This window comes from Cordyceps militaris (genome assembly GCF_000225605.1).
Source record: "Cordyceps militaris CM01 unplaced genomic scaffold CCM_S00003, whole genome shotgun sequence".
Taxonomy (NCBI): Eukaryota; Fungi; Ascomycota; class Sordariomycetes; order Hypocreales; family Cordycipitaceae; genus Cordyceps; species Cordyceps militaris.
In genome coordinates, this window is record NW_006271971.1 from 177,671 (window position 1) to 193,932 (window position 16,262).

Sequence of the window (16,262 nt, forward strand, 5' to 3'; positions counted from 1 at the left end):
AAGTAGTATATAGACTAGAAAATATACTATATAGATATTAAAGATAATATTTAATATATACTAAAAGGTAAGGTAATATCTTTATTATAAAAGGATAAGCTATATAGTTATAGCCTATAGGCTTAAGCTAGCTAGACCTTTAATATTAGTTTATATAAGTAGTATTTCTATAAAGAATTAATTTAATAATTTAAGAAAAAAGAATATTTAAGAATAAGTCTCTTTTTAAGTATATTAACTATAATAAAAGGTTAAAAAGAAATAGATAAGTAGGATAAGGTAATTTAAGAAGAGATAGTTAAATAAATAAATACTAAACTATTCTTTATCCTTATTATTTTAAAGGTATATATATTAATAAATACCTTTATTAACTTAAGCTATAAATACTATAAAGTAATATAGAAAAGGGTAATAAATAGGTTATACCTTAAAAGAATCTTACTATTAATTAAGTAAGGAATTAAGTTAGCTATAAAGAAAGAAATATTAAAGTTTATAATATTTAATATAATAAAGGTTAAGGTAGATATTAATAGTTAGGTATTTTTAGTCTTACTCTATATAATACCTATATTATTAAGACTAATAATACTTAAACTACCTTAGCTTATTTATTATAAGTTAATAATAAATATAGAAAAAGGCTTTATTTATCTTAAAATAAAGCTATATTAAAAGATATATATAAAGGATTATAGGAAGAATAAGGGTAGCTTAGTATTATTTAGTAGAAGCTAGTTTTACTACTAGCTTAAGGTAGACTTTAAAGAATATTATAAAGTAATATAGATTATATTAATAAGTATTTATAAGATTAATACTACCCTTTACTAAAAGCTAGTTAAAAAATAAATAGTCCTTTAGTAATATAAAGAGTTTAAAGACCTTTTTTAGAAGGAGGATATAGTAGTATTATTACCTTATTAAGAAGGGTTTAATTATAAGATTAAGATTAAAACTAAACTAGATAATATACTAGAATAGCTACTATATAACTACCTTTACTATATACTTTAAGACTAGTTATTAAAACTATAAAAATAGCTAATATCCTTACTAAATAAGAGCTAAATAAAAATAAGCTTATCTTTAGCTATAGTATTAGTACTTTTAATAAAGAAGTTAAATAAAAGGTAATACTTCTATATAAACTATAAAGGGCTTAATATAATCTTAAAAGAAGATAAATACTTACTTTTACTTATTAAAGAAATACTATAGGCCTTTTTAATAGTAAAGTAGTATATAAAGCTTAATATTTATTTAATATTCTATAGGCTATAAATAAAAATAAGGTTTAAAAAGTTTATAGCTTTTTAAACCTAGTTTAGCCTTTTTAAATAGCTTATATACCCTTTTAATCTCTTTAAAGTACTAATAATATTCTAATAATATATTAACTATATACTAGGTAATTCCTTTAATAACTATATAATAGCCTACCTTAATAATATTTTAATCTATACTTTAAGGTCTTTATAAGACTATAAAGAAAAAGTATAAGTAATTTTAAACTACCTTAAGAATACTAGTTTTTATATAGACTTAATAAAGTATAACTTCTTTATAAAAATAATAAAATACTTAAGATTTATTATATAGGTAAAGGTTTTATTAAAGCTAAACCTAGAAAAGATATATATAATTTATAATTAAGAAATACCTACCTTAATAAAAAGGGTTTAAAGTTTTAATAAATTTATAAACTTCTATTATAACTTTATTCTAAACTTCTTAACTATATAGAAACTACTTACCTAATTAATAAAGAAAGGTATACTATTTATATAGAATAAAGAGAAGGTAATTATATTTAAGATATTAAAATTATTATTCCTATTAAGCTTATACCTAAGCCTTTAAGACCTAATAAAGAAGATATTAATAAAGCTAAATACCTTTAGTATAGAATTAAGTAGCTACCTATTATAAGTTAATAAGAATAGGGTTCTTTAACTAATAGCCTATTATTTTATTAAGCTATTAATTATAGAATAAAACTATATAATCTATAATAAAAAGCTTTTAGTAATTATTATATACCTTAAAGTATAAAAGCTTAAGCTTTAAGGGTAAGAAAACCTCTTTATAATCTTAACTAATTATAAGAACCTTAAGTACTTTATAAAGCTATATCTATTATTAGAATAGTAAACTAGGTAGGTAGAGTTCCTTTTTTAATTTTAATTCTAATTATATTATTAACCTAAATTACTAATATAATAGCTAGATACTCTTAGCTAGTAAGAAGTATATAAAGATAATCTAGAAAAGCCTTTAAAAAAGATTATAAGGTTAATTAATATTATAATAGTTATAATAGTAAATATAAATAAATAATATTTATTACTATTTATAAACCTAAAGCTTTTAATACTATAAGAAGATAAAGTAATAATAAACCTAAGCTACTTTATTAAGCTAATAACTATATACTAAGGTATTTAGTCTTTCTTAAAAGAGGCTAAGACCTATAAATAAGTTATAAACTATACTATTTTTACCTACTAAGGGCTCTAGTTTAAAGGCTACCTATAGATTTTAAACTAGGAACTACTAATAACTACCTTAATAAAGAGAGTATACTCCTTACCTATAGTAATATACTTAAGAAAGAATACTATATTCTTATTATTTATATAAGACTATTATTAGTTTAGAATATCTTAAGATATAATATATTATATTTAGAATTATAAGTATTTTAAAGTATATAAGTTAAAAAAACTATATTAAGAACTTCTATAGTTAATTCCTATTAAAAAATAATACTAATAGTAAATCTTAATTAACTTTATAATAAACCTATTAGCCTAGAAGAAAGGCTAACTATATTTCCTAATAGTAATTATTAACTAACTATTAAAGTATATTTAGCTTAAGGTAATAAACTTTATAATAGTAAAGAACTATATAATATAGTTCCTTTTATATTAGTAGTATTTTTATAGATTTCTTAACTAGCTTATAAATAATAAAGGCTTAGACTAGGTTAGTAAGTTCTAGAGAATACTATACTACCTAATTAGTACTAAATAGCTTCTATTAATAGCCTTTTACCTTTAAATAAATAGTAAGATAGAGTAAGTAAACTAAGAAGTATAGGTAATACTTTAAATACTAGTTATATACTCTTAATATAACTAGCCTACTTAGTTACTAATAGCCTAGTTTATACTTAATAACTAAGACTTATTTATTATAAGCTTTAGCTTAAACTTCTTACTTTATAACTACTATAAGCTAGTTATATAGTTTATAATAAGGCTATTAATACTTCTTAAGTCTTTTATAAGGAAAGTAAAGGTATTCTTTAAGTATATTAAAAAGGGTTTAGAGTTAGCCTAAACTATAATTATATATACCTAATAATAGGTTAAAAAGGTTATAAATAACTCCTAATACCTTATAGAATACTTTTAAAAAGAAAATAAAATATAGCTTTCTTTATATAGTATTATAATAATATAACTAAATAAGAAACTTAATTAGGTTTAAATAAAATATATAATAATAATAGTTTTAATACTATTAATAATAACTTTTAATATACTTAAAAACCTTTATAAGACTTTCTATATTAACCTTATTAAATAAGCTATAAATAATCCCTTTTTATTTTAAATATAAAGTAATTAAGCCTTTAAGTTAATACTAGTTAAAAATAGGCTAGGCCTAAAGCTAATTTAAGAATATACTATTAAAGAAATCCTATATATATACTACTTACTAAAATAAAGCTATAAAAAAAAGGTATTTATTAAATAGGTTAGGTATTAAGATTTAACCTAAGAACTACTAAAGGTACTATAAAATAATACTATACTTATAAGGTTTAAAAAATAATAAAGTAATACTTAAGATAATAATAGACTATATATAGTTTACCTTTATAAAACTAAATAAATATAGTTTATTAACTAATAATTAAGGCTATAATAAGTATAATATTAAAGTATAATACTTTATATAAATAAAGTTAGATATTATATTAAGAATAGTAAAGACTTATAAAATAATAAAGAGTAATAATTCTTTTATTCTAAAAAGAGTATACTTTTATATTTATAGCTTTATTAAGTCTTTATTAAACCTTTTAATATATATAGCTTAGGCTATTAAAAGTTATTAATAAAAATAAAAAGTAATATTAAAAATATAAATTATAAGTATATTAATATTATATTAAGGCTATAATATACTAGTTAAGTATAATAATAATAAAAAAAAAGAATATAAAAATATAAAACTAAAAGTATATTAATACTATATTATTTTAAAAATATAACTATATAATAATAAAGTAAAAAAGAAAAGATAGTATAATATACTTATACTTATAGTATAAGGTTTAAAAGATCTTTATTACTATTATTAATATTTTTAATAATAACTATTAGATTAAAAAAGGTAAAGGTAATACTATTATTAGCTAGGTTATAAGGTAGTAGTAAAGAAAAAGGTAGGTATACCTAGATAGGTAATATTAAGTAATTATTAGGTATTTAAGAGTAATAATAGGAAGAAGAGTAGTAATAGTATAAATATAAATAAGAGTAAAAGTAATAATATTATAAGTAAGAATAATATAAATTATTATAATAATAGTAATAATAGCTACTAGACTAGTAGTATAAGGAAAAGCTATAATCTAAGTTATAATACTTAATTACCTAATAGTTAGGTATTAAGGGGGTAGCTAGGTATTATAATATTATTAAGATAATATTATTAATAGCCTCTTAGTATATAGCCTAGGCCTATATTATTCTTTATTAAGATATAAATAATAAATTAGAAAAAAAGAAATATATATTTACTATAAGTATAATAAAGTTTTAATTAATCTAACCTAGTACTATATAAATAGAACTACTAAAACTATTATTAGTATTATAGCCTTAAAGAACTATTACTATTATAGTATTAGTAATTAGAATAATAACTAGTATAATACCTAAGGTATTAAGTAAGGGTAGTATACTAGTTAGGTTTATATATATATTAGCTAGAGTACTAATAAAGTAGTCTTATATATATATTTATATAGCTATTAAAACTATATATTTATACCTTTTAATATATATAGTATTAGTTATTAGTATTATAATAGCCTTATTATTATTAATAAGTAATATTAAAGTATATATATAATAATATAAGTTAAGACTATTTATAAATAAGATAGACTTTTAAATATAAGACTAATAGCTTATAGTATAAGTAATATACTTACTATTAATATTTATAATATATTTAAATACTATTATTTAGTATAAGTATAGAAAATATATAATATAAAGAAAGTCTAGCTTATTACTAAATTAATACTCTTTATTATTAAAATCCCTTTATAAGGTATAGTTATAAATTATTTAATAGCCTTTTTTATATCCCTTTAGACTAGTATTATTATTAAGTAGTAATAATAAGGGTAGTATAATAGTAATAGCTAATATTATAAGGTTATTATTATTATAATTATAGGTTTTTATAAAGTTATTTAGGGTTTAAAAGAAAGTATTTTAAAGGTATAAAGTAATAAAGAGGTTATAAAATATAGAAAAATAAAGCTAGTTAGTAAAAAGAGTAAAAGATTTATTTATAAAAAAGAAAGCTAATTAAGTAAAGAAATATACCTTATTTTAAATATATTAATAATATAATATATATATAATATACTTTACTTAATAATAATAAGAAAATAATTTACTATACCTAGGTAATAACTAATAGTATTAGGAAGTTAAAATATAATATAACTAGCTATAGGTAGAGTAAGAGTAAGGCTAGTAAATACTAGCTATCTAGATAGCTAGGCCTAGAATAAAGGTAATTATAATATATAGGCTATTTAAAAGAATTTTTTAAATATAAAGGCTATAATAAAAAGTAAGTAAATTAAAGCTACTATAAAAACACTCTTTAGTAATATATATATAGGCTAATAAATATAGGCCCTAGGTAATAGCCTAGTATAGGTACTATATATATATTAATATATACTAGCTTAAGTAAGTAAGGTATAATAAGCCTATACTAGCTTAGGTAAGTATAATATATATAACTAGGGTAATAGAGAGAGAAGGGGGGTATATAAAGGAGTTAGGCTTAAGCCTACTCTAAACTAGGCTTAGCCTAAGGCTACTATAGGTATACCCTTAGTATACCCTCTTTATATACTAGAGTAGATAGATAGACTAGCTTTTCCTCCTTTCTTACTCTATAAGAGAGTTAATACTATTATAATACCTATCTATAAATACCTTAGGGCTAGTCCTTAATATTACTATAGTTATTAGAAATTAAAATAGTAAAGCTAAGGGTATTCTATTAATCTTATAAAGTATTAATTGCCTTTTTAAAGCTATAAAATTTATATTATTTAAGGTTATTAAGTAAAGATATTCTATTATTATTATTATTATTATAGAAGGAATAGGGGAATATAATAGTTATTATAACTAAGGGATAGTAGTGTTTTAAGGGCTAATACTTACTCTAGCTTCCTATTAGCTAAATTATCTACGCTAATATGGTGCTAGCTACTAGCGCTAAAAACTAGGCCTAAAGTAGTATAGTTATCCTATAAATTCCAAATTTTGTCCTGCAAATTTCGGTCCTCCTACATTCGCGCCCGGGCGTCTTGTACCAAACCATTCGCTGCTGCAGCCTCACAGATACTTTCATCTACGCCGCTATGGGGAGGAGGGCTAGGTATCACACATTTATGCCTAGATGCTGAGTTACGAACTGTGATCCAGAATTGTAAATCAGGTATAACTTGACATAGTTTGACATAGCTTTCGGGGTCTAACCAGGGTCAGATCAGCCAGTCAGAGGCCAGACCACGAGTGGGTGCCTCTTTAGCTAAAAAACGTGTGTAACGGCCTCTGGCTATGAGCCATACCTCGTGCACAGTCACAGCTTTTTCACCGTGTGACTGAGTCACACCGAGTCACAGCCGGCGCTCAAAAACTCAGCATCTAGGCATTAATTACCATGTGTGCCAGCAAACGAATGTTGGTGCTCTATCTTGCCTAATATATTACATAATCAACTGCGTTATGGCGTGGCTTTTCATCTAATAAATTTGCCATTTCTCGTCAAAAAGTTCATGTATATGATTTCTTATGCCTTCTAACCTGCATAATCCAATAAAACGACTTCATCTCCTTCCAACCTGCACAATCTAATAAAATGACTTTATCTCCCCCTATAGATCAATTTTAGGCCGTAGACGCTCTGCTTAAATACGTATATTTAGGCGTAATTAGCGCTATAAAGGGAATGTCTATCGATTACGCCCTAATACGTACTACGGATAGTACCTTTACCTTTTTAGTAGCGCTTAAGCCTCTTAACCATTTACTAGAATTTCTTAATAGCTCTAATCTCCTTATAGTTATCCTCTATAATAAGCATATTATAAAGACCTATATTAATATAGAGAGTAGTAATAAGGTATTCTTTTATAGTTAGTAAAATCTAATCTAATCTATTATTAATAAATACTTAGATAGTAGCTATATATTTATCCTTATAGTTATTAATACTATTTACTCTTTCTAAGCTAGAAATAGCCTACTAAAGCTAACCTTTAAGCTATTTATATATAGATATAAATAGCCCTCCTAGGGTAAAATATTAGTTAGGTTTAATAGTAAGGCTAATACTAGTATTAGTATTAAAAGTAGTTAGCTTACTAATCTAGTAAGGTAATAGAAGGGGTAGGTCTTAGTAAGCTTACTAAGCTAAGGTTATCTTATAGATAAGTTTAAGCCTATTAGTATAAGTTATATTAAAATAGACTTACTTTACTAAGACTCTAGGTATAAATTATATTATCTACCTTCTAAAACCTATAGACTACTAATACTCTATCTTACCTAGTATAGAATAGATAGTAGGTATAGGTATTATACTAGGTATACTATTATTATAAATAAACTTTATAAAAGTATCTATAGAAGTAATATTACTATAGAAGTATAGCTAGATAATATAAGTAATTTTAAGGTTATTAATAGTTACTTTATATAAAGTACTAAACCCCTTATCTATAAATCTACTTAAGGATATAATTTCTTAGCCTATTATAGCTAATATAGCTTCTTAGAGCTCCTTATCTATAATCTTAATCTTTTTTAGAGTTAATAGCTATCCACTTTATTAATTAATCTTAATCTAGTATCTATTATTAACTAGGAGCTCTATATAAGCGCTCCTTTTATAGCGCCTCTTATATATATTAAAATGCTCTTTTATAAGGGAGCTTTAAATAGCTTTAGAGTTAAGTATCTATACGTAGATAAGCTTTATAGTGTATTCTAGGATACTATTTTAAATAGAAGGCTTAGTAGGAGAGCTAGGGAGTAAGGGACTTTATAGAATAGTTCTGATTTACTCTCTTCCTATAACCTTAATACTACCCTAAGGAAAAATTAAGGGCTGAAAAACGGGAGTAGTGGGTAGAGAATATACGTGTTGTGGAGGGTATACTAAAGAAATACAATATGGAGAGCTAAAGAGCGCGTATATAGATACAGAGCCAATGTTCTTTATAAGTACTAGCTTTGTTGCGGTCTACATCACAAGGTACACCCTACCTTGTGCTTTGAGACTAATAAGATAGCAGAATAAACCATAGTACACCTCCGTGAGCCCCAGCGCGTTAGATGGCCCGCAGAGAGTCATCACTCGCGACAGCACCCGCCCCTTCACCGGGAGTAGCAGCCCTGTTTGGCATCAGTCTACACGACCGGCAATCGAAAGACGACAGCAAGTACTCAACACGAATCGCTTCGCGCTACTTGCAACCAAGGACCAAGGAGCGACGGCCCCCTCGCCGATGTTGAAGTCCTGATTGCAGACCAAACCCAACTCGACACACGCGCGAGCGTTCTACGCGCGTACTCACAGTCAATCGCACAATGCGCCGAACAATTTCCTCGGGATACGGGGAAGTATCCGTCTCTCAGTCCTAACAGAAAGACTACCATAAGTACTCCGTACATATAAAATACCTACCTAGAGGGCTCTAAGAGTGCCTTTAAGAGTGCCTCTGAGAGTGCCTCTGAGAGTGCTTTTTACGCGCCTCTTATGCGCTGCCTGTAAGTGCCTCTAAAAGCGCTATAATATTGTTGTGAGATGCGTGTGTAAGAGGAGGGTGTGGAGGGGAGAATTTTGTTAGAGGGTACATGGTTTTTAGTATGGTGTCCTGCACATTCCAAAATTCGTCCTGTAAATTTTCGGGCCTCGCCAACCTCCGGCCACACCGCTGCTTTCGGTGGCGCGGAAAGCCCCCTGCGCGCACCACAACCTGAGACACCAATCTCTTTTGTATCGGCCTCGGAAAAACGTGAACCCTGGGTAGGAATTGACCGTGATAAAGCTCTGATTCCACTGGCCAACGTCGGGCTTGGTGATTCTACAGAGTACTTCTATTCGATACTGTGAAACAGTACTCAGGACCTACCTTTCCAAGATGCGGCTGCTACACGATATTTGGAACTGGATTTCACAAACGGTATCGCAACAGACAAAACAGGCATGTCCGCGTTAATTTGAACCCGCGACCTTGGACTAACTTCTCTTTCAGGTCGTGCCTAGCCACAGGGATGTGTTATGCGAAGAGTATGCCGAGTACCAATCGAGAAATGCATTCGCCGACAAATTTCCTCCGACCTTAACGGCATCCGATGGAAGACTCATTTCCAAGCTGATAACATCTACCATATCATACTACGTTACTGAACGCGTCATGATTAAGCGACAGCCACACCCTAGCGAACTCGGCATGGACATATATGGAAATCCCGTGGTAAACCCCTACATTGCCGATAGACTGCGGAATGAAGCTGCTGTGCTGCGGTATCTGCGTGCCACAACCACACTACCCGTTCCAGAAGTTCTAGATCTGCAAGAAGCAAATGGTCTTGTATACCTTAAAACGTCTTGGATTGAGGGAGCTATTGAGCTTGCCAGAGTACCTGCTGAGAGAATGGAAGCTGCTGTGACTATAGTTTCATCGCAGCTTGAATCCGAAATTCTACCTCAGTTACGCAAACTACGCTCACATCGCATGGGCAGCCCGGATGCCGATCTGCCTATTATTCCACCTGAGCGGTTCTGGGAGTGGAAAGAAAACCGCCAGTGGCCAGCAATTGCGGGCGACTACGTGTTTTGCCACATAGATCTCGATCGGCAAAATATCTTGGTTGACCCAGACACATACAAGATCGTTGCAATTATAGACTGGGAGACGGCCGGCTTTTTCCCACTAGAGTGGGAACTGCCATTCTGGAAGCAAAGCACCAAAAAAGAGAAGTTCGATTTGATTGAAGTTGCTAAAGAGAATGAGAAGGGTTTTTTCTCTAGCTAAAGAACAGATCTTTATAAAAATCACATCCAGTATGCGTATTTCCTATCTGAACCCGCTTGTCTATGAATTGTTAACCATTGTACTGTGTATATCAAGCGCAATATGCATACTCATTTCGGAACATGCTTGACAGGAGGCAGTCTTGCGCAATCACTGCTCTCGCACATAGTCCATGGATGGAAGTTGCAGCCCACACACTTCTCCCGGGAGTTGGCCGGGAGAAGTGTCTGGCAATGCATGCAGTTTTTTGGGGGGGCCATATTGTCTCTTAAAATGTCAAGAATGGAAACGTGTATTGCCTGGTTGCAAAACTGGCTATCATAGCTGACCTCTGCTCTATATTTATAGCTGAACTCGCAGTACGTTGCCCGCCACGTCGGCAAACAACAGTGTTGTTTCCCGGTGAATAGCCTTCCTTTTTCATCTCACGCACAGTTTTCCCAATAACTATGCGTACGCCTTCCTGATATGCATGCACACAGCCTTCAATCCTCCCACGCACAGTTTCTATAAAAGCTGTGCGCACACCCTAGCCCCCACCTTGGGAGGAACAACCTAACCCGTCGGACATGGCGCACAGCTTAATAAAGACTAGTAAGGAGCCAGAGAATATCGGCCACTTAGAAGTAACTACTAGATAGCGTATTAAGGAGGCTAGCCTTTCCTGCCTTACCACTCCGACGTTATATGCACGCCCCCCATGCATACCTTCTGGACGAGAACTGCCAAAACTGTGCGTCCGCCGCTCCCTCCCTTTTCCGATGAAATTTCCCACAAACAGTTCTGCACCTACGCACAACTTTCACTCATTCTGTGCTCGCGAAGCTTGCCACACTATAGTTTGTACAATTCTCTCCACCCCTACCGTCGATAAGCCAACCTGCCATCTTGATATTGATGACATAAGGCGCAAGCGGGACATTCGGTGGCCATGGCAGATAACGCCATGACGAACATGATGACTGATTTGGGGGCTTTTTTTTTTGCGACGAGCAATCCATCAGAGAAGATAGCTGCAGCAATCCTGGAAATAACACAGTGGCGGCACTTGGCTGACACGCTTCAGAGGGCAAAAAATGAATCTCCCACTCGGCAGATAAAGGAAAGAGCAGCTCGTTTGGGGGCGTGGATCAACGAAGGGGAAACGCGGAATGATCCGTTTGTCCAAGAGGTGAAAAAACTCAGCTTTAAAGAGCTCATATACTTTGCAAAATCGTACCACGTCAAAATCAGGAGCAGCTTCAAGGCCGCGCATCTCAATACTTTTATGAAGGCACACGGTCTAACACATATCGACACGCAGGCGCTCGCATTCGTGGAAACTGCTGCCAAGAGAATCGGTGGTAGCTTCTTGGACATCTATAATGCAGCAAAGCTCTTCGGTAATGCACTCGACAATACCATCTGTTCAGGGACGACGGCCTCTTCTCCAGGGCTTTACCTCACAACACTTCCGTTGTTCACCAAATCCGCGGTTATCCCGCTCTTCCACAAGGACGCGATAAAAATGATGGAGACGGACAAGTCTTGGGGCAATGGTACCCTCGCTTGCAATGTCAAGATGCATCTTTACACGGGAGTGGCGGAGATGCTCATCGATGTACCGATAGGCGTGGATCCACGAAAAATCAAGATTTTTCCCACAAATGATGTATGGGGCAGGATTCATTATGAGAAGCGCGATACTATCGTGTTAATAACGGACGATGCAAGGATTAGGCATGGCTTAGCGTCAACCTCATTAGGTTTTCAACGAACCAGCTGACCTTCAAGAACGTTTAACATTCATTGCTAGAATCTCCAAAAAATCATCCTTCTGAACTGAAATGCTACCAAGTTTCCGCAGCTCCTTGTCTGGGATGTCTATATCATTCAGCCTGATCCTAAAACTCGTAGACATAGGGGACGGGTGCGTCCACTCTAGTATACCCTTCTTTCCGACCTTAAAATGACCGTGCACCACAACTTCGTAATAGTCTTGTATCGAGTCTTCAAAGGACTCATATCCTTCCTATAGAAAGAGGTTAAACATGTCTCCGAGTGTGAGGAGGGCTAGTACTGAACCTTCATGACGCTCTGTCGGAGACACTAACTTGCTCACAAGTTAGAGCAGAGAGCGTTTGAAATCGGAATACCTTCGCCGGCTTGGGCAGACGCGACACGAATGCTGAATTTATTTATGCAGATATTAGACAACGCTACCTTGATGACTTTGTAGGGTAGAAAAACCCCGTGGCAACTGCGGCCAGCGTTGGCGGCGCACGTGATGGCATAAATTCTCATGAATTATGTAAGCAGGCTAATATAGATATTAGATAACTAGTTATAACTAAGAGTAATTTTATATAGTAGAGTTAAAGAATAATATATATTAGAACTTATAGCTATTTTTACCTTATTCTTTCTTAACTAAGAAGGGAAATTCCTCTCTTTTTATACCTATTTTCTAGCCTAGCTAATTAGCCTAATTATACTCTTTTAGTATATCTTTTTATTACCTAATTCTATTAGTAATTAGGATTAGTTTCTTTAAACCTAACTTCTTTATTTATATACTACTATCCCTTTTTAGCTTTCTATTATAAGTAGGTCTTTAGTTAATTATATATATTATAATCTTTATTTAAATTATAATATATTCCCTAAGTAGATTTCTTCTTCTTTTACTTATACTACCTTAAAGAAGTATCTTAGAATTTAATTAAAAATAATATTCTTTAATAAATTAATCCTTTATAACTACTTTTATTAAATTAAAGAATATTTAAATTCTTTATATATATAGTTCTTTTTAATCCTATTATAATTACTTTATCCTTTTTTTCTTTCTATATTTACTAACTTACCTATATTATTTTCTTTAATTATTTAAAAGTAAAGTAATAATAGCTTTAATAGTATATTACTTTTTAATAATATAATCTTATTATAATATATAAAGTAAGATACTTCTAATAATTATATAAAAGTATTTAAACTACTCTTAATTCTTTAGAAGGCTAGTTTCTTTTCTTTTATTTATTATTTTTAATATACTTTATTTTTATTCTTTTTTTACTTATAAAAAAACCTTTAATCTTAATAATATTCTTAACTTTAAATATACTATTTCTATTTTAAAGTATTTATAAGGTATTAATAACTTAAATCTAGTAAAGTAGTCTTAACTTTTAACTTCTATAGAGGTTTAAAAGGTAAATAGTATATTTATTATATTTAATTTTAAAAGTATATATTATTCTTTTTAATTATTTTATTTTTTACTAACTTTTAATCTTAATAATATAGACTTAAATAATATTATTATATTATTCTTTACCTCTTTAGGCTTAAATAATATTAATAACTATTCCCCTATCCTTAGTTTAGTTAAAAAGAATACTTAAGTATTTTTAAAAACCTAAAAAAAGTTTATAACTATAACTTAAACTACTATATATACTTTTAGTAGTCTTTATAAAGTCTTATATATAATATATATATATTCCCTTATAAGAAACCTTTAAAGTTATAAGTATTATTATATTATAACCTTAATTAATACTATTTCTCTTTATTATAGTAAGCTAATAAGTTACTACTTTAAATATTATATAAAAAGAACTTAGTATTAGGCTATTAAGTTTATACTTCTTTTCTATCCTTTTATTCTTAATTATATTTTAATTAAGTCTTTTAAGAATCCTTTCTTTTTATATATTCTACCTTAACTTCTAGCTATAAAAATTAACTTTTTAAATAATCTTAAGGCTATTAGTTTTTTAATTATTAATAAAATAAATTCCTTTACTTCTATATTATTAAAAATTATAAAAGAGCTTATAATTAAGGCTCTTTTTACTAAATAATACTAGACTTTAGTAAGTCTTAAGGCTTATAAAAAGGAATAGAATTCTACTTAAACCTTTTTTAAAATAATAGTAACTATAAGTAAGTATAAGTCTTTTAGCTTATTTTATAAATATAAAATTATATTTAATACTTATTTAACTAAATTAGAATAGTATAAAGCTATTATAAATTATTTAGTAAAAAATCTTACTAATAAATAATAAGATTATTTTATACCTTTCTTATATCTTTTATCCCCCTTTTTTCTATTAGTATTTAAAGATACTATTATTAGGTTTTAGTTTAAATTAAACTCTTATTACTTTTAAACTTTATAATCCTAATTAAATCTTAAAAATAAATAAATAACTATAATAGTAGGTTCTTTATAAATCTATCTACTAGTATATCTTTTATTAGAAGATATAATACCTTAAATAATCTATATTAATATTCTTATTAAAGCTATAAATAATAAATATTAATATATTATAATTTAGTATTAATTCTTTAATTTCTAGCTATAATTAAATAAATTATTTATTAATTATTATAGAAAATTTTATAGGGTAGTTTAAGAATAATATTTATTTTCTAAAAAAGATATTTAAGTATAACTATTTCTTTTATAGTATTCTAAAGAGCTAATAACTTAGCTTTTATAGTAGAAGTTATTATTATACTTTAATATAATACTTTCTAAGCTATAATTCCTTTAAAAAGGATTATAATAAATCCTTAACTAGATCTCCTTATATCTAAATTATTAATATATAAGGTATTACTTACTATTTATAAAATAATTACCTCTTTATTCTTACTATATATAATATAATAATCCTTAATATTAAGAAGATACTAAATAATATAAATAGCTATATTAAAATATATTTAAGATAGGTTTATTAAATAATAAGATAGTATTAATACTATAAATATAATATCTACTCTTATTATAATTAATATATATAGGATTAATTTAATAATTTCTTAGTATCTTTTTACCTTTCTTAGTATTACTTATCCTATTCTTTTAGTAAATTACTACTATAATAAAGGAGTTTAGACTTAATTAGGATTAGTTACCCTAAACTTAGCTATAATCTTCTTTATATATACTTTATAAGAGAGCTATACTATTTTCTTTTTTTAGTTATAAATAATCTTAACTCTTAAGAACTATAATACCTCTTTTTAATTATATATTCTATATTTCTAAAGTAGCTTATAAATAAATTTATTCTTTTCTTTTATAGCTTCTTTCTTATTTAAAATAATAATATTATTAATAAAGAAAATAATATATATTAACCTCTCTTTATTAAAAAAAAGGTATAATTCTTCTTTATATTATATAAGCCCTAGCTCTATTAATATACTAGTAAATTTTAAATACTAGAAGAGTAGTAAGTCTTATAACCTATAAAGTACTTAATTTAGTAAGATATTATAGTTTACTTCTTTAAAATCTACTAGTAAATTTATTATTTCTTAGAATCCTAGTAGTAGCCTATATAGGACTTTATTTAATAAGTCTTATCTATTAGTATATAAAAAGGTATTTTTAATATTAAACTATTAAGTATTAAGGTTATATTTTACTATAAGTACTATTATTATTTAGAAGGTTTATATTATTAATATAGCTATATATATTTCTTTTTAACTATTAATTAGCTATAAATCCCTTTATATATAGATTTATACTTTATACTTAATTAGGACTTTATTAGTATTAAATTTATATATAAATACCTATTTAAAAAGTAAAGTATATTCTTTTTTAATATTTTTATATATATAGGTTTAAGTCTTTATTTTATTAAGGGCCTATATTTTATTAAGACCTACTTTTCTAAATTAGGTCTTAAAAGTATACCCTTTAATCTTATTCTACCCTTAAGGTAAGGGTAGTAAATTATTAGTATAGTATAGCTACTTATCTTTTTTAATATTCTAAGTCTAATTATTATTTAATTATCTATTTTAGAATATATATTTTAGTATTATAAATAATATCTATAATTCTTTATTATTATATTTT

The 16,262-nt window shown here is 27.9% G+C and overlaps 1 protein-coding gene across 1 annotated transcript; it reads left to right on the forward strand.

Annotated features, from left to right (window-relative positions):
* Nucleotides 1-9,490: 9,490 nt before the first annotated feature.
* On the forward strand, nucleotides 9,491-10,387 carry CCM_03680 (Protein kinase-like domain; the record flags this gene model as incomplete). The annotated part of the gene is made up of 2 exons (XM_006668829.1): nucleotides 9,491-9,532; nucleotides 9,605-10,387. 2 exons carry the CDS (start codon nucleotides 9,491-9,493, stop codon nucleotides 10,385-10,387), a joined length of 825 nt encoding a protein of 274 aa, XP_006668892.1.
* Between the last annotated feature and the right edge of the window lie 5,875 nt (nucleotides 10,388-16,262).